The sequence below is a fragment of the Myxine glutinosa genome, chromosome 2 (genome assembly GCF_964187855.1).
Source record: "Myxine glutinosa chromosome 2, kmMyxGlut1.1, whole genome shotgun sequence".
NCBI classification, from domain to species: domain Eukaryota; kingdom Metazoa; phylum Chordata; class Myxini; order Myxiniformes; family Myxinidae; genus Myxine; species Myxine glutinosa.
Window position 1 is genome coordinate 73726188 of NC_136262.1, and position 24419 is coordinate 73750606.

Genomic DNA, 24419 nt, shown 5'->3' on the forward strand with positions numbered 1-24419 from the left:
AATTGTCCGGGCCATTTTAGGATTTCTGTGTGGAATAAGCTCCGGTTTCGTAATTTTTTTCAGCTTTTTTTGTTTTGTTCTACTGCAAACCAAAGAAATACATGTGTGGATACCTAAATATTTTTTATTTCAACAATTTTCTGGAAGAAATGGTGCATTATTTGAAACAAGTGCAAGGGTGCCAATATTTTTGGCCACGACTCTACCATCCCATTCATTACCATCGACGACACTCCACTTAAAGTTGTGGATAAATCTGCTACCTTGAAAGCGTCCTCTCAAAATCAACCTCTCAAGAAGCGTCACATCAAGACTCGGTGAAGCATGTTTGTCGTTTGGAAGATTGACATCGCTTTTGGCATGAACGTGGCATTCTGGACACCAAGATCAGTGTCTGTCTTATCGATACTCATGTTAATAACGTTTTTACACACACACACACACACACACACACACACACACACACACACACACACACACACACACACACACACACACACACACACACACACACACGGCTGGCAGGATTGGCTGGAGGTAGGAACACTCGCCTCAAAGCTGTCTAGCCTGGGTTCGAATGTGGGCCCAAATATAAACTGCCATCCTGGTGTTTCACAGGTGGGGTATTTCATAAATTTGTGCCATTCTGCCGATGTAATAAGGCCTTGATGAAGTTGCCGCGCAAGTCAATTATCGTGGGTCATCTTAGAGCAAACAAGACAAAATCACTAGCAGTTTGCATAGGCCAGGGATTACCAGTGACGTGAGCACATTCTGCAGGTCATGCAACATCTGCCAGGTGACGATTCCCAAGGGGATGGTCTCCAAACTACGACAGGGAACCATGCCTTTGATAGGGGAGCCATTTTGCAGAGTCACCGTGGAACTGATTGGACCATTGTCCAGGTATCCGACAAGGGCAACAGTTACATCTTGACCGTCGTGGACTACTCCACGAGGCAGCAGCATTCCCCAAGATCAAGACGGAGAGAGTCGCGGAAGCGCTGCTGGAGGTCTTCTTCACTGCTATGTGAATAGAAAGTATGCAGGGTTGAAATTTTTTTTTGACCTTGACCTAAGGAGAAACACACATAAAACATGTAATAAAGGGAGCGGAAGACAAGAGGGGGAGCTGAGTACGTGACCGTTCAAATGTGCTAATCATTCAAAAACCGGAAATAGTACAAACACAACCTATACATCGATTCAAAGGTAAGTTTACGACTCATCTAACGACATAACTCTCAAGGGTGAAAAAATAGTTCGTCCAAAAAAGGTTTTTTAGCCGCGGCGCAGACGCTGCTAATAGAGTGCCCTCTGCTGTTGTTGTTGTTCTTCTTGTTCTTCTTCTTCTTGTTCTTCTTGTTCTTGCAGAGAAGACAAAACCTCAAAGCTCCACCCATTCTGGGAACCATAGCTCCACCCATTTTGGGAGAGGCTTCATATAAACAAATATCCACCATTTTATTAACTCGCATAGCTTTGAGGCCTGTTTTGTAGGCCCGTGGTGTCTTCCTCTCTCAGACAGTTTTATTTCAAATCAAATTCGATATATCATTTCATTTTTCACAGTCGCTAACATAGTTTTAGACTCGGTTGAAAAAAAACGGGAAGAAAATCCGATGAAAGTTGCCCTTTATAGAACGAAATGAATTCTCAAAGGCCTGTAACTTCAAGTCCATTGAGATATATATTTTTTAAATCGCGGCATGGTCAGTCATACACCGCCCGAAATAACAGACAGGAAAATGCCGAGATATATATATATACACAAAGAATTAAGTTAAGCACCCCTACACAACGAATTAAGGTAAGCACCCCCTAATATATATTCTTTGTGTATATGTATACATTGGCATATATTCTAAGGTATGTGAGATCAAATAATGATTGGTATGACATTAGCAATTATCCATTGATGAAAGTGAGTGATCAAAGTGAAAAAAAGTGATTGGTTGAGTCAGTGATCCGATCACGTGGGTCCTACACACGTTATTGACGCAAAGATCGCTAGAGGTCTTCTCAGAACAATGACTGTACGTTAGAAAACATACACGTCATCCACACTGTCCGTGATGGACCTATAGCTCCATACTTAAATTGAGGTGAAAATATGCCTAAAATTCCCAAAAAATTTCACCTTAAATTATTCAGAATAAAATATTGAAAACGGCATGATTGTTATGTTTTTATGTGTCCATAATATCACTTCTCCAGAAAATATAGCAATATCATGGGTATATTACACTGTTTTGACGACAACAAACTTGTAATGTGCGAGGTTGTAAAAAAACGGGGGGGGTGCTTAACTTAATTCTTTGTGTATATATATTGTTTAAATCACGGCATGGTCAGTCATACACCGCCCAAAATAACAGACGGGAAAATGCCGATATATTAAAAATTCGTCCATTTGATGACAATCGTCACGATGAAATATTTAATTTATACGTCGTCACAATAATGTGGAGAGAGGAGCATAGCTTCGTTCACGTGTAGCCACATACGGGAAATTGCCGAGATATATTTTTTTTACATCGCGGCATGGTCAGTCATACACCGCCTGAAATAACAGATGGGAAAATGCCGAGATATATTAAAAATTTGTCCATTTGATGACAATCGTCACGATGAAATATTTAATTTATACGTCGTCACAATAATGTGGAGAGAGGAGCATAGCTTCGTTCACGTGTCGCCACACACGGGAAATTGCCGAGATATATATTTTTTAAAATCGCGGCATGGTCAGTCATACACCGCCTGAAATAACAGACGGGAAAATGCCGAGATATATTAAAAATTCGTCGCCACACACGGGAAATTGCCGATATATTTTCACTTTGCACAAAAATAACATCAAGTAATCGAATCAAAAGGAATGTCCTGTGCCTATAACATCGACATTATAGGCACAGCTGCATCTAGGCATTGTGTAACATCGACGCGGCTTTTGTTTTAATTATGGGTGGAGCTATGGTTCCCAGAATGGGTGGAGCTTTTTGTACTTGTTTTTTTTTTGTATACTGAATCGAGGCTCGTGAAAGAGCTAACATTTACTTCACAAACAAATCAACCAGACAAACAAAATATATAAAAAGAGGGAGCGGAAGACAAGATGGGGAGAGAAGGGGAAGCACACAAACACAACATTTGAGAGCAGGGAGATGTGTGGGAGGGAGAGGGCTTGGGGGGAGGAGGTGTGGGACGGGGGTGGGAGAAGTATAAAACACAAGGACACCAAGGACTTCCAGTTCAGAAGTTGATATTTCAAAAAAGTGGAATTGGGGTGAAATTAGCGGGGGTAGAAAAGATCAAGGTTTTGGATGGGGGAAGATAAGAGATGGTGGTGAACAGCTGTTTTAAAGACCTGGAGGGTGGAGTGGGATTGAAGAGAGTGAGGGAGTTTGTTCCAGAGGCGGGAGAAAAGAGGAATGAAGGAGTGAAGGTGAGCAGAGAGTCTTGATTTTGGCAGTTTAACCATAAGAGGGTTGCAGGCAGATCTTGTGCGACTTGGAGGAATATTTGCGGGACAGAGCCCAGAGAGAGCTGGGGGGGGGGGGGGGGCAAGGCCAGAGAGGAGTCGGTAGAAGACGGAAAGACCACCAACCTGCCTGCGGTGAGTGAGTGAGAGGCCCTTGGAGTTAGCTTCATCGCGGGAGATTCCAATGATTCTGAACGCTTTGGTTTCAACAGCGTGAAGACGAGCTAGGTGTGAGGCAGGAGCACCAGCCCAGAGGGGATAGCAGTATTCCATTGAGCTGCGGATGAAAGCCTTGTATGTGGTGAGGAGCACAGGTGTGCCAAGGAAGGACTTTGCACGATGGAGGATGCCCAGTCGGTGACTGGCTTTGGAGGCCAGATTTGAAATGTGGTTTTCCCAGGAAAGATCATGGCAGATAGTGAGACCCAAAAGCTTGAGTGACAGAACTTCTTGGAGAGGATTATTCAGAAAGTAGATGGGAGGGTTGTCCAGTCGGTGTTTTCGGAGAGACATCGTAAGAGTGTGAGATTTGTCAGGATTGAAAGACATGTTCCACTTGTTTGCCCAGTCTGTGATTTTGTCCAGTGGACATTAACTAAGGTTACCACTTAGCGGACATTACCAAGTATGCACCTCCAAATATACACCATCATATGGTTTAAAACAAGCGATTTTCTTCCGTTTTCTTGTATAGTTGTTGAGAGCGCTCCAATTGTCTGACAACAAAACACATTTTGAATATTTAATTAAGTTGTGATGGACAATTGGTGCGTTTTTAGCTAATGCTGTTATAAGTTCCTTTCTTTTCTACCCCTGTTAATTCACCCCAGATCCAATTTTTTGAAACACCGACTTCTTTCCTGGAAGTCCTAGCAGTGTCCATGTGTTTTATACCTCTCCCACCCCCCCCACCCCCCACCTCTCTTCCCATGCCTCATCCCCCCAAGCCATCTCCCTCCCACACATCTCCCTGCTCTCAAATGTTGTCGTTGTGTGCGTCCCTCTCTCTCCCCATCTTGTCTCCCGCTCCCTTTATTACATGTTTTGTGTGTCCGTTTTTTTTTGCGATTAATGTTAGCTCTTACACGAGGCTCGATGCTGTATACAAAAAAAAAAAGTTCCTTTAAGTTGTCGTTGGAAAATTACAAGTCATACAGATTAAACAAATACATTCAATGAAAGCCAGAGCAGCCACACATTCAATGATACATTACAAGTCAAAAGGGCGAAAAAAAACGAGATTTGGAGTCATTATGGCACACGTGGGGCATCATCATAAACTGGGGTAGATCCATATTTTTCAACTAGCGAGGTACCTGTGCTACACACGGGTGGGAGGCCAAAAGGCCAAAAAGCGAGGTACCCCCATGCCATGCAGCGCCGACCCATGAAGGAAAACCGAGCTGAGCCCACAGGCCCAATGGCAAGACACAGAGCCCATCACGCCGAACCACTGCATCTCACCACGGGTCGAACCGAGTCCACAGGCACAAACACGAACCCGGCCAGATCTGGCGAACCACAGCACCTCAAGGCAGGCTCAGCTGTGTCCACAGGCACAAATATGAAACCCCGCCTGATGCGCCAAACCACTACACCTCGCTGAGTGTCGAGTCGTGTCCACAGGCACAAAGACAAAACCCGGCTGAACCACTGCACCTCACCACAGGTATTTAAAAGCATTAAATTTAAAAGCATGGTATTTCAAAAGTTGTGGACAGGTTATGAAAAATTTGGTGGATGAGTTGGGTCGGTGTGAAAAAAACAAGCCGATTAGATTTTGGTTCAGGTCCGGATACAGATCCGGCCTATCAGTGGGACACAAAATGTAACCTGTTCAGCCTGGCAGAGGTTAACTTAACAGACACAAAAGTTAACGTTAACAGAGCTCTCCCGAGTGCCGCTCGAGGACTTCAACTTATTTTTCTCAATTGTAGCTGCAAATGCTTCTTTCCTGAAACTTTTCCCTTGCTATCATCATCTGTCTCCTCCTCTACCCCTCCCCCATACCTCCAAAAAGACAGGAAACAAATGATCTCATATGGTTCTCTTTATTCAACAAATGGTGTCGCGTGATTCTCTTTATTGAACAAATGGTGTCGCGTGATTCTCTTTATTGAACAAATGGTGTCGCGTGATTCTCTTTATTGAACAAATGGTGTCGCGTGATTCTCTTTATTGAACAAATGGTATGATGTCTTGCTGCTTTGTTTAGTTTGAGCACACTGTTTGACCTCTCAATGTGATCAATAATACTGATTGGTTCTCAATTTAATCCAGCAAGCAATTATTGCTTTCATGATTTGTAAACTGATTTTATCCCATCATTAAAATAGGGAAATTCGACCTTGTGTATTGATGAATGTATTTTCTAAGCACTAGAAAATGTGTAAAGGTGCCATCTATTTAAGACGTACCCATGAGGAAGGAGATGAATGGAGAGGATAAATTGAGTGAAAGAAAGAGAAGGGTTGCTGGTGGAGGAATTAAAGGAATGTAAGGAAGTGTGTGAGGAGTGCAGAGAGAATGTTTACACAAGTTTGGATGGTGATGGGAGTAAAGAGAAGGAAGGGAAGAAGGATGTGATAAATAGATGGCACCACAGACTTTATGTTAAAACGAATTATTGAGCACGTAAAATTAAAAGAGAAACAATCAGTGATCCTTGTAGACAAGACATATGGTACAAAGATGAGCTTCACTTCCCACTCACTCAAACTTGATCCCTTGGGCCAAAGGAAGCTCTTTGGTGTAGTTTATCGTGCTGCAAAGACATAATATGCAGATGTAACAGTAACTATAGGTCCTGTATACGGTTTGCTTAAACAGAACATACCTTTTGACTTTCAATACATTTCAGAATGCTTCAATGTGCTCTACATGCACTTTTAATGTGAAATTATTTTGGATGTGCACAAAGCTGGTGCGGTTTTGCTTTATCGTTATTCGAAAACCTCTTGCATTCCCCACAGGCTTTGGTTTTGTTGACATGAAATATAAGAATTACTCTCTGTTCCACAATCTTGTTACCTCCCTTGCCGCCATCTTGATTTTCGTCTGGACACTGATGACTCATTGGCTTTAAGCATGCTATTCCATGAGATCTCAGAATGAGAGCAAAGATGAGCCCCATTGGGGATGAAAGAATAGCTCAGCTGGTTGCGTATTCACCTCCGATATGTCTAGTTCTGGAGCAGTTCTTATTTGGAGTTTAAGCTGAATAGAATTGTCATGTTGGTGCAATGCCGAGTGGGTGCTGCATCCCAGAGTAGGAAGGGAAGTGGCTATCTCACCAACCACAAAATATTTTTAATGAGGAATTTAAAACTGTGGTTCTACCATTTTAATTTTGGATTCACTCAATTATGCACCCTGTGGCTGCTGGTTTGCTTGGTCACGGCTGGGAGAATGGCCGTACTGCTGATGTAGTGCCACCTGCTGGTTAGGACTGGATTTGTTCATGATGCTAGCGAATACACACCTACTCTTGGTGGAGGACATGGTGGGATCTTTAACGTTCACCAACTAATGCCAGCAGACGAGCCACCCGTTTAGCATCCCTCCAAGGGATGGCACACACATCGAGTCACCCTGCCTGTGAAACACCAGGATGGCAGTTTATAGCTGGCTCGATATTCAAACTCATGCACGACAGCTTAGAGGTGAGATCGTGTACCTCCAGGTTATCCTGCCAGGCCTTAATTTAGGATGTGGATGTTGAAGATCTCACGGTATTTCTCAAAGAGTAGGCCATTGTGCACGACAATCCTAGCTATCTCCCAAAAGTTAATTACGCAAGTATTTACGCTCGACAAGTTGATAGTAATAACTAGCCGAAACCCGTGGAACATCCACGGAAGGGAGGATGTGGTGTATGGATAGAGTGTACCATTATGGATGACATAGGGGATTTGCTTGTCCGAGTAAGAGTTAGGAAGGAAGATGAGAATGAAGAGTGCGTATATGAACAACGATCGCCGACACCAGCACAAATGCATGCTCTGGATTGTCCACTCAGTGGACGGCTTGCTTTCGCCTTCGCCTGTCCAATCAGCGGACGGCTTGCTTCGCCTTCGCCCAGCAGATGCCAATACGATGGCGTCGTAAGATGGCGTCGTATCGGCAGTTAATCGGATGCTTTTGGACCCCAACGTCGGCTAATTCAGATTTTTCGAGTATGGCTTTACGTGATAAACAAAGAGCGCGGTTCGTAGATCGTAAATCCATTAGTGCCGTGGGCATCGGGTCACTGGGTGCGGCGTAAAAGGGATAACAAAGTCGAGTCCTTACGCTATTATTATATAGATTGGGTTAGCACATAAATTCCTAGATGGAATACAAGTACATGGTGATTTAGTTAGCAAGTATGTTCATGGGGTGTGGATACAACAATGGCACGATGGAACCAATGGCCTCCTGTGTATAAATTTCCTTTAATTTTCCCATAAATCTTCCTTTCCTCAATTTTAATTTTCCTAACTCACTCCTTGCTCGACATCCCTGCCACCCTCACCCCGCCACCTTCCTCTTCACCCCCTTCCCACCATCTTGTGCGCACAATACTCACCATGTCGATCTGTGCATGTACTGCTTCCAGGCGTCGCTGCCAGACTCACGGCCGCCACCAGTGTGCTTCTCACCACCTGTCGCGCCAAAATTGCCACATAATCAGCAAATCCATGTCAAACATACTCCGAATGCAGTAGATGTGAAAGCCTTATTCAGCTCTGCTTTGAACTGAGGAAACCATAAATTACTGCAATTATTCCCATCATTCAAAGTGTTAGTATGGCAGATCGGTGCAGGAATTGTGCCTTTGATGATACAAGCATGGCATTTGGCACACAGTCAGAGTATGTCCTCAGAAAGATATTTGGCTATCGGGCCATCGCAGATTTGTCCTTTTTCGAAAAATGGCCGCCATTGTTGTCACAGGACAAATCTGCGATGGTCCTATAGCCAAATATCTTCCTTGGGGCATACTCTAACTGTGTGCCAACTCTCGTGCTTGTATCATCAAAGGCACAATTCTCCCAAATAATTCACCTATCTGCTGTACTATGTCTATCATTGTCACTTCCATACAGCTCTCAACCTTTGTTTCTTTTCATTCAATTTCTGTTGTTCATCCTCTTGTTTATTCTTCTATGACCATGTTCTATCAGATAATGATAACCAATGTGATGTTGCCAGGTTAACGGCGACAAACTGAACCACTCTTACATAAACCTCTTTGCATGTTTCCAGTCTTTCCTTCCACTTTTGTGATTGAGAGTTTGTACCTGTATCCACTTTGTTCACCCCGTGTCCTCATCTTGCTGTCATTCATCCACACGTCCCTTCTTTCTATAAAGCCTCCTTGTATTTTGCCTCAACACCGCTGGAAGGATTGTGTGTTCTCTCTCTTTGGTTTTGGTCCGTTACATCCCGATACATTCTGCATGGTCGGCTTGTCAGCGACTAAACCGACACATCTCACTGTCTTTGCTAGTGGGGGTGGGTGGAGAGGGAGAGGATAGGGAGGGTGGGGAGAGGGGTTGGGGGGGGGGGGGGTGACTGTGACACCTTGCCAGGGCAGAAAACTACACCTGACAAAGGGCGGATAAGTGGCTGTTGGTGGATGAGTGGTCGTTGGCGGATGAGCCAACAGCTGTCCAGTAAGGAGATGGTATCACCTAAAAACACCCATCCAGATTGGACTGGTTTGAGTCGTACCAAAGACTTTAAATATGATACGTCGTGGTGTTTGCTTGCTTAACATTCAGCATTTAAAAGGATAGAGCATGGACAATTCCCATCGGTTGGCATCCATGGAGAGGAGGACATTCCTCCTGAGGAAATGAACGCTGAGCGTGGTGAGAAAAGCGGCACCATTGTTTGACGTTGCTGGTACCCAGAGTATCCCAGGAAGTGATAACACACGTTAGCTTCAGGGCAATCATGATAATATGAGATATGTTTCAAGGCTACAACAAATCAGGGAGACATCACCACTCCATCAAAGGATGCTCAACTGAAAGTGGTAGGAATTTAGAATCTGGTCATGATGACAATGATAGATCCCCTACTCTTTGAGAAAGACACTAAGAGATCTTGAACATCAAAACAACGACCAGTGCTGGGAGATGGGTCCTCAAGCTTAACATCTTTCTGATGGAGATTACACACATTGATGCATCATCCTATATGCAAAACTCCAATTTATAACTTCCCAGATCAGGCAACATATTGTTGAGATTCAAACCCAGATCAGGCAACATAAAGTCGAATGTTCATACTTCTGAACTTTCTTGCTATTCCATAGAATGAATGGTAAAGCATTTTTATTCACTGATCCCTTTTTTAAATAGAGCAGCAAATCAGTAATGGATCCAAAAAGCAAGTCAGAGTCAACAAGTTGCACATAAATATGAGCACCTCTCCATGATTTCCTCCAGCAATACTTTCTCAATCACAAAGTTTCACATTCACTGTAACAGAGCATTAAGGTTACAGACTGCACAACTTATGAAAGAAAACAACAAGGAGCTGATACTCCAGGTCCCCTGCATTTTGGGTGGTATGAGAAATAGAGCTGTGTGATATGAAAGCTAAATTTTGAACGGAAATATTGCATACCCAAGCCAAGTTACCAATCTGGTTGTCATGGCAACATAATTCAGCTAAACTAATCAGGTTGAGATAATGCCTTTCGGAATAGATATCTGCCATATGAAAGCTAAATATTCACCATTTTTTGAAATATCGCATACACCAAAGTGGATGGACAGATGATTGGTCGAACGGAGCTCATTGGGTTATTTCTGCGAAATAACCTCAGAGTGGATCCCGGACTCCAGCCGTACGTACGTATGCCCATCAACATTTGACTAAAACATCTCACAATCTACCCGACCGATATGGACCAAATGTGGTACGATGCATCAAAACAGTAAGGTCTCATGGGGTTGTGCTCCCTATCTGGATCCACCTTATATAAGAGGCTAAAAAGGTGGGGGTTTTGCCTCAAATAAATGTAATTTAATTTAAAATATTCTCAGAAACCGTGAGGAAATATCCATCAGTCCCCCAAGGAACTATTTATTCTAATGCCCCCTATCTCCAACCTTGTTGGAGGGGCAGGGAACAAGAAATGATGTTACACATAGTTCAGGTACAAATGACCGGAGTATCATGCGGACACATCATCTGCATAACATTCAATTTCTCCACTTCAATATTCAGTACTGCCACAGTGGTTGAAAGAGAACAGAAATATGGTCCAAGTAGCTTTGCATTTGGAACATCACAATCTATATCTACCTCATGGACTCATGGTGTCTTCAGTACAGATTGTTACGGATTCGTCACTTCCGGTGTTGTGGTTTTCATCCACTTGAAACATTTCTGGTTCTATGTATTATTATTATTATTGTTTGAGGGAAATAGCCATTATTATTGTCAAAAGGTAAAAAGGTTAATGTTAAATGAAACAGGAAACCGGATCGGGAACAGGAAGACGAGGAAGAGGAGAGAAAAAAGAAGGCGGGGCAAAAAAGTCGGACAAGGAGCTGGTCGCTTCAAGCTTCGGAACGAGCGTTGTCGAACGAAAGTCACGAGTGAACTTTGAGTTTCCTTGAAAGGAATTCCTGCGATAGGTGTTATCGCTGGGATTGATAAACCTGTGTGGTCAGGTTTGGCGTTGGGATTCTGAAGAATCATCGCCGGGTCGTTGCCACTCAAGTACGAGCCGTCGGCCATTTTGACACTCGCGCTTTGCTCATCGCAAAAGGTCTTTGCTTCGCTTCAGCTTTTTTCACCATTCAGACGTCTATCTGGGATGTGTGTGTGCAACGCGGAGTTTGAGAATTAATTTGCGGTTCGCCGACGGTGAACCGTGAACGTTCATACCTGGAGGGCGCCTTTGGATTTCCCATTCCTCTGTGAGTTTGCCTTACGCGGTTTTGGACCACGTGACTCTTTGTGCCGCTTCGGCCGCCTACGCCTCTGTGCTGTTTTGGCGGAGTGACTGGGCCCGTCATCTGAACGGGTTTCGGGTTTCGATTCGATATCGCTCTGACGCTCGCTGGAGGGGATCACCTTTGAGCCATAGAGACATTGGGGAATGTTCTTTTTTCACTCACTTGGAGCACAGTGAGTTATCTTATCCTAGCTGATGGTACGGTACCATCATAAGATGTGTTGATTGTACTTTTGATTGCTATTATTATTGTACCGTTATTCTTGTGTGATTTTTAATATAATATTTATTTGTTGATAACCATTGGTGTGGTTTCCCTATTGATTTCTGACACAGAATAACATATTTGTCTGCCGTGGCGGCTCCTCTCGGGGCTCGGAGGTACACCGTGACCAGGGGGTCGGGGAGGAGCACGTAACAAGATAAAGACTTTCATCTGCAGATGAGGCCTCAAAGATGACCTGCAGGAGGGACATGCTGCTGCAGATATTTCAACAATGATAGATTTGTTGCTTCAGCTTGAGTTGATACACATTTAATTTTGGTGATGGTGTTTTTGGTGTTCATGTTACTTATATAGGTCATGTTTCAGGCTCTGTTGTGAGCCATTGGTTCATGTTATGTGTTGGGGTACAAGAGTCTCCACTCAGTGTTTTTTTGGACTTTGTTGAGTTAGTTAGGATAGGAATGTGGAATGTGGTAAGGGTAACCAGTGACCCAATGGGATATTTAATGCATAACAGTAATCGATGCTAGTAGACAACTGAGGGATGGTGCAATTTTTGATGCAATGCCCTGTCTGCAAAGCACCATTCAGACTATTTTATAGTTCGGTTGAGAATAAAACTCAGACTGAACTGGTCAACTGCAAGTGTGCTGTCACTGCACCATCCTGTTGGACTTTTCAATAGGGATATTGAATCTGGAAGTCATGACATTTTATTGGTATAACTAGTTAATTATAAGTTCTGAAGAATAATGGATACAATGTGCCCCAATGGCATTATTCTGCTTCCATATAGGATCAGTGGCAGAGTTAACCGTAAACTTTAAATCGTATAAAGCACGGAGTAAACAGAGGCCAATTGTTTCTCTACCACCCTCCTTACAACTATTTATGCAGGGTAACGGGCCTATTGTCAAGCTGTACTCGCAACCATTGTCCTTGCATTGCCAGAGAAGTAAGTTAATATTTCATAGCTTGAGAAATGGAAAGAATTTTTAAAAATATTTATCACAAAGGTGAAAATCTCAAAACAGGCAGTTGGGATTGAGATGACAATGTTTTCCTCTGATGGACTCACCAAAAGCTCCACCAATCTCTGCACCACTCGTTGGGATGTTCACGTTGACAATCCCACAGTCAGAGCCTTTTGGTCTGAAATATGAAGAGTAGAAAGAAAATCCATGGAACCGAAATATGCATCAGTTAAAATTACTCATCTTCATTTACATTCCTGAACTATGGCTAAAGCCAGGTTTTGCTGATCTCCCAAGAGGTCTAAAGGAAGGATTGCTTCCAGCCTAACTTCCACTATCTCTAAATCGTACTATTCTATAATGGCTGTCTTACCAAAATAACAATCATGTCAGAGTGTTTCTTTTAAATACTAGAACTAGGCTTATGGAAGAGCAAGATGGCAGAAGGTAAAGAGACAATGGGGCCATACGGATGGACACAAGCATGAGAAAATTGAACAGGAAAAGAGGAGGGTAGGAAACAGTAACCTGCAAGTAAGAGGGTTGGGTTAGGTATATATCTACAATAATAAATAGAGCAGGTGTAGCTATATATAGAGCTTGTAGGAAAAATTATAATATTGTCCTGTTAACACCGACGGGTGACGAATATCAGAAACGGTCCTTAATTTCCGATGCGCGTAGCTGAAACTGGCGGTTGGTCCGTCGTGCACAGTGGAAGGAACCAAAGTGCTTACCTGCACAAAGCACATGGGTTGATTCCCAAAACCCATGAACAAAGAAACACAACACAACAAATAAAAAATGCCACAACAATTATTTAATGAAAGTAATGCACGGAATAAAAAGTGAATGCTGAGGTAAACCTATAATTATAATCGAGGTACCCTCCACACGCAGACTCAAAAACAGACGAGGGAAAGATAAAACAAAACAAAGCTGAGTGCCCTTTATGCCGGCACTCAGCTTTGGTCTCGACGAGGATTCTTGGGAACTTGGTCGTCGTAAGAATTTGGAGCCACTGCGCGGGGTCGCTCTGCACTGCGCCACAAACGTGAGGTAATTCATGCGGGCGGTCCTTTTTTCTCTCTCCACTCTGTCCGAAGCGCCAAGAGCCCCACCAACCGCCGCCAACACCTCCTCCTCATGATTACAATTGCCAACACCGCTCTCTCTCAGCTCCAGGTCCACACACACCAAATGGCGCCGCCTTCCAACAAAATGTGAGCTTTTTGTTCGACCAGCACAAAACCAAGAGAGAGAGAGAGAGTCTCAGCGATTCCTCTTTTTCTCCTCCTCGAACCTCCCGTGACATCACCCTGACCAATCGCAGAGTTCCACTGAATCGCCCCATGGTCGGGCTCGAGCAATGACGAACTTTGGGGCGTGGCCATTTTCCTTACTGGTTTGGTGGGTGGGGTTAATTGTCGATTGAGAATGTTCGGCTTCTGTTGGCATAATGTTATTGTTGCTTAATGGCAGGTTGTTGTTGTTGTAACAAGCGTGAGTTTTATTGGATGTTTTTATGGCCGGCCTGGTTTTAAATTGTAAAAACATCAGAAAAGGTCACGGGGGCAATCACACACTGGGAGAAACTAGCCTGAGACCCTAACTACTGAACAAAACACCACCCCCTATTTAGTGACACATAAACACCTTAAGCTCCAGTTTCCCTACATAACACATCGAGATACGTCCTACTCATCCACGGTCCATGCTACACCTATACAATCCTATTTGTACTACGGTATTTCTTCCTCTACCCCCACAAATGTAACAATATTATAGAGCTTGTAGTAAAAATTAAAATAACATCGAGCTTGTAGCATGAATTATAATATTATAGAGCTTGTCGCATGAATTATAATAATATAGAGCTTGTAGCAAAAATATAACATTATAGAGCTTGTAGCAAATATTATAATAACATAGAGCTTGTAGAAAAAATTATAATAATATAGAGCTTGGAGCAAAAATTATAATAATATAGAGCTTGGAGCAAAAATATAACATTATAGAGCTTGTCGCAAAAATTATAATAATATAGAGCTTATAGCAAAAATTATAGTAATATAGAGCTTGGAGCAAAAATATAACATTGTAGAGCTTGTAGAATGAATAAATATGAATGATCGTTTTAAGGCCATTTTCCCCGCTAGAGCGGGGTTAGCCTTGAGGGCCCCATGACAATCATGGTTCCCTGTTTGAGGCAATGTTTTTATGGCCGGATGCCATTCCTGACACCAACCCTTAGTCGCCTCTTACGATGCGCAGGGATACGGTGTACCTATTCTAAACCGGTGTATACACCAGGATCATTCATCCCAGCAAGCTGGTACTCAATTTTCCGACCTCGGAAGGATGAGAGGCTGAGTCAACCCCCCTGGCGTTAATTCAGCGATCGACCGGGATTCGAACCCAGGATCCTAGGATCCCAAGCCGGCACCCTAACCGCTAAGCCAACACCAGGCTATTATAGAGCTTGTAGCAAAAATTATAATAATATAGAGCTTATAGCAAAAATTATAATAATATAGAGCTTATAGCAAAAATTATAGTAATATAGAGCTTCGAGCAAAAATATAACATTGTAGAGCTTGTAGAATGAATGAATATGAATGATCGTTTTAAGGCCATTTTCCCCGCTAGAGCGGGGGTTGGCCTTGAGGGCCCCATGACAATCATGGTTCCCTGTTTGAGGCAATGTTTTTATGGCCGGATGCCCTTCCTGACGCCAACCCTTAGTCGCCTCTTACTATGCGCAGGGATACGGTGTACCTATTCTAAGCCGGGGTACACACCAGGATCATTCATCCCAGCAAGCTGGTACTCAATTTGCCGACCTCGGAAGGATGACAGGCTGAGTCAACCCCCCTGGCATTAATTCAGCGATCGACCGGGATTCGAACCCAGGATCCTAGGATCCCAAGCCGGCACCCTAACCGTTAAGCCAACACCAGGCTATTATCGAGCTTGTAGCAAAAATTATAATAATATAGAGCTTATAGCAAAAATTATAGTAATATAGAGCTTGGAGGAAAAATTATAATAATATAGAGCTTGTCACAAAAATTATAATATAGAGCTTGTAGCAAAAATTATAATAATAGAGCTTATAGCAAAAACTTACAATAATATCGAGCTTGGAGGAAAAATTATAATAATATAGAGCTTGTAGTGAAAATTATAATATAGAGCTTGTAGCAAAAATTATAATAATAATAAAGAGCTTCACTCTTTACCCTCACCCCAGCTTATAGCAAAAACTACAATAATATAGAGCTTGGAGGAAAAATTATAATAATATAGAGCTTGTAGAAAAAAATTCGGTTTCAGAAAAAAACTGTCGAATAAAAATATTTTACACCATGTTATTGCTACGTTTGTAGGGGGTAGGCAATACCTTAGTCCAGGTAGAATTGCATAGGCAGTGTGCTCCGACTGTCATGAAGAAGAATAAACCCTCATGTATCTTAAGTGGGGATCCGGTAGATCGTATGCCGTGGAAGAGCGTATCTTTGTTTCCATCATGAGGAGTGAGATATGTTAATTAGCTAGGGATTAATGGTAAATCTCCTGTATGTGATGGCCTCTGTTATTTTTCCTCTGTTCCTTATGACACCTGCAGCACACACACCTAGTCAGGAAATCGCGCATTAACCACACTAAATAAAAAGCGACCGGAAACCAGGCATCGAACACTACCGCTGGTGCCGCAGCCACTACATCACCACCTTCCTCAATCAGGCACACCAGTGGGGCCATGCCCCGAAGAGCAGTGATTGGTCCAGGATTGAGTGGCACAAAGACTGCTAAGATGGCACTCGCTGATAGGAGCGGACATGGAGAGGTCGTAGGATGACGTCATAGCCTTGGGCATAAAAGAACGCTCTGCCAACATTTTCTCCTCTTGGCTGTTCCTCGCTCTTGGGTTTCCCTCACTCTCTGGCCTGGCTTTGTCCTGGCTTTGTTGGTGAACGGGCCCCGAAAAGCTCTCTGCTTCGGGATTCCATAGCGAACTCTTGGCCTATTCTCTTCTTCGTCTTCTCGTGGCTGGCTCTGATCTTCTGGCTTTGGCGGTGAACGGTCACGATTTTATGTCTCGCTCTACTTCGGGAGTTCACGGCGAGTGATCGGAGTTTGTGGCGCTCTTGCGCTGGGGGACGTGGGTGCTGGTGTGGAACAGATGGCGAGTGGATGAGCGCGGCCTGCTCGCTTTGCGATCGGCGGCTGGAAGAGCGAGCTGTGCGCCAAGGTCGTTCCCGCGCACAGACTTCACACCAAATAGCGTATTTTTGCGTGCAAGGACGCTGGGCCCGGGACGATTCCTGACGAGGGTCAAGAGCCGATTAGAGCTGAGTGCCACACAAACACATATTTATTTTCACAGTTATATTTCCCTTTGTCTGTATTCGGGAATGTGAGGGGGAGCTCCAAAGCAACCAGCAATGACTACACTTATCGTGCATTCTTTGTTACCGGCATTTTCTTTAACAAAGCCGGTATTTTTGTACATTTTAATCCTGTGTCGGTTTGAGTTAATTATCCAGGTGTGAAGAAGTCGGGTGGAAGCTGTCCAGGTAAGTTCGTCATCCTCCTTTCCCTTGCGTGTAAAGAATACCGTCATTTTTGGATTGAACGCCTTGGAGTAAAGCTTGTTTGGTCATCCGTGTCGCCCTGCGGTGTTCACTACAGGGTAGTCACACGACATTATTTAACACGTTACATTTGTCATTTATGTCCTTTATGACATTCTTAAAAACAGTAAGTTTCCGGTTTGGAATTATTTTCAATTTTGTTTCACTGCCAGACAGGCAGACAGATGAGAAAACATTATCTCACTCCTCTCTGCGCATGTGCAATCAGGACAAATTCAGAGCAAAAGTACTACTAAACTACAGGTTAGTTTTCCAATTCATGTTCAAAACATAATATCAATTGAAATAAAGTTCTTTCTCGATCATAAACTGGCGTTTGTAGACAGATAGGAGTAAACCAATTGCTTAACCCCACTTTTCGCTTCACGTGAGGAGGCATAGAGAAACTCATACCCCAGCCATTTGAAAATCCTTCCAAGATCTTTGGTGAAGAGGCTGCTGGAAAGGCCCTGCTTTGCTTCATTATTCCAGCTGATGGCCTCTTCAAAATTCTGTGACAAACACCAAATATAATAATTTTTATTGGAATCTTGCAAATTATTGGAATCTCCCATGATGAAGCCAAGTCTATGGTCCTATCACTTTCTCATCTTAGACAGATCGGATCGGTCTGTCTTCTACCGCCTGCTTTATCATCTTACACCCTCTGCTCTATCCGTGCTTTGTTCACCCAGGTATCTGCAGGGTGCAAGTGGTCCACCATCAACCCCCTTCTTGTGAAACTCCCAAAATTCAGAAACTCCCTCCCCTCGCTCTCCACCCCCCCCCCTCCCGGCGGGGCGAATCCCAGGCCCAACTCCTTCTAAATGTCCACTTTTTCTTTCCTGAGAGTTTGCTTCTGTATCCATCTTGTCCACCACTTGCATCCTCCCCTACCCCTCATCCCTCCCCACATCCATTATTTTTCCAAGTCTCCCTCTATTTAGTCCTTCAACCCTACTATTGGTGTTTCCTCCACCTCTTTCTATTGTTACTTTTGTTATGTTATGTCTTGATCCTTTCAGTGTTCCAGCTGCTCTTTCACGAGCATTGACTCTGTATATATTTTAAAAAAACTTAAAATGTTTTGGGCCATGGGGGACACCATAGCCTGCCGTGAGGGTGACTGCACAGCCTATGAATGAATGGCCCCACTTACCTTGAATTTGAGGACATACAAGATGGGGACAAATGTCTCTGTCAGCACCATGGGAGCGTTGTGTTGCATTCCCGTGATTATTGTGGGTTCCACATAATTTCCAGGTCGGTCAATCACCTGAAAGTACATCAGGTTTTACCCAACTATCTCTTTTAACACCCACATATAAAGTACCTAATTAAAAGCTATGCAACCATAATGCAAGTACCCGATTATTCATAACTGGTGATCAATATGAATTACTAATGCTTCACACAGGAAATCATTACAGCAAATAAGGTTTAAAAAAGTACCATTTATAAATAAATAATTGGTGATTCTCAGTCCAAAGTTATTGATCGTTCAACTTCTTCAAATGTGAATTTATCTCACCTCAAGTTATCCAACTGCAACGCAACGTTTTACATACAAATACTGCAACGTTTTAACTACATACAAATCATAATTGACATGCGGCTTTCCATCGTTAACATATAGTGCCATGGTCAGCTTTTTGCAACATCGAAGCAAACAGATGTCGTGGATTTTTTCAGCTCCAAGATTCTGCTTTTAACACTCGCTAATCATGGAAACCTTACTTTCCCTCCATAGACAACTTTTCCGCCTTGTTGCTGCGCTTGTTCCACGGCTGTCTTGTATGTCTCCATGGCTTGCTTTGTATGCAATGGTCCATACAGCGTATTTGCTGCAAGTTATGGAAAGAAAATGATAGGGTTTGGGTGGCAGCTCTCCCCTCATTGAAAGTTGTGGAATTATAAATAACTAATCAGAGAGATGCATGATGCACAACAGCTTGCATTTTGATTTTGTTAAATTACCATGAATGACAAAGTTTGTCAAAAGCGCTGATAACAAAGACAACAATGCCATTCAAGTATACAGCAACCGTTAAATATTCAAAATTGAGGTTGTGCAAAAAAATGGCTCGTCATGAAAATTGATTTCAGACAGTGGAGCACACAATCATACCACTGTAAACAAGGTGTTTTACTTCCTTAATATAGTTTACTTATGGATTTCTTAACTCGGGTAATCATTTACCACGTGCTGTCCAGGTCCGTGTTGTAGCTTAGTAGCTAAACAATATTGACAAAGTGCCACACAGAGTAGCTTAATGGGTTCCAAACAAGCATGGGTTCCTGCAATAGGCAAGGCAAACAGATGTCTTGACATGAAAAAGTTGAAATATAACTTTTCAAAAGTTCGCACTGCTTACGCGATCTTGTAGCGGCTGCCGCTGGGTTTTCACAATCGCCTTGCACCTATCAAGGACGCGGAGCGATCACCATGCCGGGCTCGTCCAGGACGCCCGGGCAGGCCCGCGCTCAACTTGCCAGGCCTCGGTCGGGACGCCCGGGCATGCCCCCTGGCGCCGGGCCTGGGCAAACCCCCTGGGTTAATCGATATATATTGCTGCCCGATAAACGGGTTTTCAGAGTGCCTGAGTGTTTGATTTCATTAAAGCAACTCGGATGAATTCTAGCTTTTTGTCGCGTCCATTCTTCCGATCGACGTGGGAGCCCCAGCTCCTTCATTGGTGACCTATCGACATGGACACGGCAGTCGCCCTTAAACTGCCTACCTTCTGGGAGGCTCACGCGGCGGTTTGGTTCGCGCAGGCGGAGTCCCTGTTCGCCCTGCGAGGCGTCACGGCCGACGACACCCGCTTCCACCATGTGGTAGCTGCGCTCGGGTCGGCTACCGCAGCCCGCGCCCTGAGCCTCCTCGAAAGCCCGCCAGCCGCTGACAAATACGGCGCGATTAAGAAGCTGCTCCTCGATGCTTTCGCCCTCCCATCGGCGGAACGCGCACGGCGCCTGCTCGAACTGCCTGAGCTCGGCGACACGCGCCCTTCCGAGCGAATGGATTACATGCTTTCACTGCTCGGCGAGCACTCTCCGGCATTCCTGTTCCGGGAGCTGTTCCTCCGTCAGCTGCCTAACCCGGTACGCCTCGCCCTGGCAAGCACGACGATCACAGATCCCCGGGCCCTTGCCAGAGAAGCCGACAAGATCTCCGCCGCAGGACAGCGCATCGCAGCGGCGACATGGGACCCACCGCCGTCCGACGCAACACCCATGGCGCCCGAGCACCCGGCACGGTCGACAGCCGAACTGCCGACGCAATTGGCGGCCGCTCTACCGAGCCGACCACCTCCAGCACGACGACCGAGGCCTCCACCTGACCAAGCGTGGTGTTACTATCATGCCGGGTTCGGACAGAAGGCCCGGACATGCCGACCCCCGTGCACCTTCGGCAGGCCGGGAAACGGCCGGGCCGGCGTTCATTACCAGCCATGAGCGCCGGCCACACGGGCAACTTACTGTTCATCACGGATAAAGCGTCCGGACGGCGCTTCCTGTGCGACACCGGCGCCCAACTGAGCGTCATACCCGCCTCTGACCAGGACAGGCAATCCGCGGTTTGCGGTCCCTCCTTGGTTGCGGCCAACGGATCGACTATCCGCACCTTCGGCCCGCGCAACGTCACCCTCTGCTTCGGCGGCCAACGCTTTGCTTGGACGTATGTAACCGCCAACGTGCCCATGGCTCTGCTAGGCGCCGACTTCCTCTGCGCACACGGACTGCTGGTGGACGTCCAACGGCGTCGTTTAATCAACGCTGAAACCTTCAGCTCCCTGGTATGCACATTGAGCAGCTCCGCGCCGACCGAGCTGGCATGCACCGTCCCGGCGGCGAACGAGTTTGCTCGCCTGCTCACGGAGTTCCCGGCCCTCACGCGGCCGATGTTTTCGGCCGTCGCAGTACGGCATGGGATCGAGCACCACATACCAACCACGGGCCCGCCGGTCTACGCCAGGGCCCGCCGCCTCGACCCAGCCAAGCTCGCCGTAGCGAAGGCCGAATTCGACGCGTTGGAGCACCTCGGCATCGTGCGGCGCTCCGATAGCGCGTGGGCCTCGCCACTGCACATCGTGCCAAAGCCGGGGGGTGGATGGCGCCCGTGTGGCGACTACCGCCGTCTCAATGATGCTACCACCCCCGACAGGTACCCGATCCCGCATATCCAAGACTTCTCCGCCCGTCTGGCGGGACGGGTCATTTTTTCGAAAATTGATCTCATACGGGGATATCACCAGGTACCTGTCAGGGCGGCCGACGTCCCTAAAACGGCAGTCATCACGCCGTTCGGCTTATTCGAATTCTTGCGGATGCCGTTTGGTCTCAAGAACGCGGCTCAGGCGTTCCAGCGCTTGATGGACGGCGTGCTGCGTGACCTGCCGTTCCTTTTCGTTTACCTGGACGACATCCTCGTCGCCAGCACGTCCCGGGCCGAGCACCTCCTCCACCTCCGAACACTGTTCGGGCGCCTCAGCGAGCACGGCCTCATCGTCAACCCGGCCAAATGCCACTTCGGCACGACGGCCGTTGATTTTTTGGGCCACCACATCACCAAGAACGGGGCCGTGCCGCTGCCAACCAAGGTCGAGGCCATCACCACGTTCCCGCGTCCCCGCACCATAAAGGCCCTGCAGGAATTCCTGGGAATGGTGAATTTTTATCACCGCTTCGTGCCCCGCGCTGCTCAACTCATGCGGCCCCTCTACGAAGCCCTCCGGGGCAAGCCGGCCAAGCACGACATCGCCTGGTCCGCAGCAATGGATGCGGCCTTCCAACGCTCAAAGCGGGCCCTCGCCGACGCAACACTGCTCGCTCACCCGGTGCTCAACGCTCCCATCGCCCTCACCACGGATGCCTCCGACTACGCGGTGGGCGCCGTACATGAGCAATGGGTGAACGGGGTTTGGCAGCCACTCGCTTTTTTCAGCCGGCAGCTCCGGCCGAACGAGCTCAAATACAGCACGTTTGACCGGGAGCTCCTCGGTCTACACCTGGCCGTCCGCCATTTCCGCCACCTCCTGGAGGGCCGACCTTTCACGGCGTTCGTCGACCACAAGCCGTTGGTTTACGCCATGGCCAAGGTCACGGAGCCATGGTCAGCCCGCCAACAGCGCCACCTCTCCGCCGTGTCGGAGTTTACCACGGACATCCGGCACGTCGCCGGCAAAAACAACGCCGTGGCCGACTGTCTTTCCCGGGCCAGCGCGAACGCGGTCCACCTGGGCGTGGATTTTGCGCTTATGGCGGCGGACCAAACCACCGACACCACGGTGCAAGCCCTCCGGGCGGCGGACACGGGCCTCCGCCTGGCCGACATCCCCTGCGCGGACACTGTCCTGCTCTGCGACGTCTCCCAAGGCCAGCCTCGCCCCATCGTGCCCGTCACCTGGCAACGCCGCATCTTCGCCTCCCTCCACGGCCTTTCCCACCCGGGCCGGAAAGCTTCCCAGAAGCTGGTGTCGGCGCGTTTCGTCTGGCACGGCCTTCGTCGGGACGTCCGCGATTGGACCAGCACCTGCACGGCCTGCCAACGGGCCAAGGTCCACTGACACACCCAGGCCCCGCTGGCACCTTTCACCGTGCCCGAACGACGTTTCGACCACGTCAACGTGGATCTGGTGGGCCCCCTCCCCCCGTCACGGGGGTTCACACACCTGCTCACCATGGTGGACAGGACCACCAGGTGGCCGGAGGCCGTTCCCCTCGTCTCCACCACCACCGCCGACGTGGCGCAGGCTTTCATCGCCACCTGGGTCGCCCGCTTCGGCGCACCGGCGGACATCTCGTCAGACCGCGGACCACAGTTCACCTCCGAGCTGTGGGGCGCGGTCGCCCGCAACCTGGGGGTCAAGCTCCACCGTACTACGGCCTACCACCCCCAAGCAAACGGGTTGTGCGAGCGATTCCACCGCTCCATGAAGGCCGCGCTCATGGCCGGCCTTCAAGACGGCGGTTGGGCCGACCGGCTGCCGTGGGTCCTTTTGGGCCTTCGCACGGCCCCCAAGGAGGACCTCCAGGCATCCACCGCCGAGCTTGTCTATGGCCAGGTGCTACGCGTCCCGGGCGAATTCGTGCCCGACGCTACCAGTCCCTGGTCCGCAGCTCACCAGCGCTCGGACCTCCAGGAGGCCGCCCGACGGTTTGCCCCCGTGCCAACATCCCACCACGGTGACCCCCAGTCCTACGTCCCCCCAGCACTCCGCACAGCGGAGTATGTTTTTGTGCGTCACGACGCACATCGGTGGCCACTCCAGCCGCCGTACGACGGGCCCTTCCGGGTGCTGCGACGGGACGACAAGTCGTTCGTCATCGACATCGGCGGCAGGTCGGACCGGATTGCAGTGGACCGCCTCAAGCCGGCGCACGTGGACGTCGACCACCCACCACGGGTGGCCCTTCCGCCGCGGCGAGGCCGCCCCCCGTCCACGGTGCCCCCCACTCGACCGCCCACCACCTCACCGGACCCCCTCCCACGACCCGCCAGGGGTCGCTTCGGCCGGGTCATCAGGACCCCCCTCAAATTGACCCTGCCGGTGCAAGTCGATTCTGGGGGGACGTGTGTAGCGGCTGCCGCTGGGTTTTCACAATCGCCTTGCACCTATCAAGGACGCGGAGCGATCACCATGCCGGGCTCGTCCAGGACGCCCGGGCAGGCCCGCGCTCAACTTGCCAGGCCTCGGTCGGGACGCCCGGGCATGCCCGGGCATGCCCGGGCAGGCTCGCCCTCAACTTGCCAGGCCGCAGCCAGGACGCTGGGCCACGCCCCCTGGCGCCGGGCCTGGGCAAACCACCTGGGTTAATCGATATATATTGCTGCCCGATAAACGGGTTTTCAGAGTGCCTGAGTGTTTGATTTCATTAAAGCAACTCGGATGAATTCTAGCTTTTTGTCGCGTCCATTCTTCCGATCGACGTGGGAGCCCCAGCTCCTTCAATCTGTCCATTCGGACAGAACAAATCACAAACCAGAATTGCTCCAGCGTACTGTATCTCTTTGAATTTTAAAACTTCGATACAACTTATACGGTACAGCAAAAGGAGGTCGATGGGGATGATCTTTGACTTTTTTCGTATACAGCACATAATTTGCTGGGGCGAAGCAGTGCTGCTGATGCAG

At 47.2% G+C, this 24419-nt stretch overlaps 2 protein-coding genes across 2 annotated transcripts in view; one reads left to right on the plus strand and one right to left on the minus strand.

The window, feature by feature from the left end:
- LOC137422356 (uncharacterized) overlaps positions 1 to 12307 on the plus strand; it is a 162073-nt gene extending 149766 nt beyond the window's left edge. The window contains exon 14 of the transcript XR_013622685.1: positions 11781 to 12307. The gene's annotated coding sequence lies outside the window, so the exon portion shown is untranslated. The remainder of the gene's footprint in view (positions 1 to 11780) is intronic.
- The window catches only part of ALDH7A1 (aldehyde dehydrogenase 7 family member A1), a 30673-nt gene continuing 11773 nt past the window's right edge, over positions 5520 to 24419 (minus strand). Inside the window, exons 13-18 of the mRNA XM_068107982.2 lie at positions 19019 to 19125; positions 18441 to 18557; positions 17696 to 17793; positions 12749 to 12822; positions 8052 to 8127; positions 5520 to 6248 (exon numbers count right to left, since the gene is read on the minus strand). Of these exons, the coding sequence (XP_067964083.1) occupies positions 6194 to 6248; positions 8052 to 8127; positions 12749 to 12822; positions 17696 to 17793; positions 18441 to 18557; positions 19019 to 19125 (527 nt within the window). The 3' untranslated portion in view covers positions 5520 to 6193. The remainder of the gene's footprint in view (positions 6249 to 8051; positions 8128 to 12748; positions 12823 to 17695; positions 17794 to 18440; positions 18558 to 19018; positions 19126 to 24419) is intronic.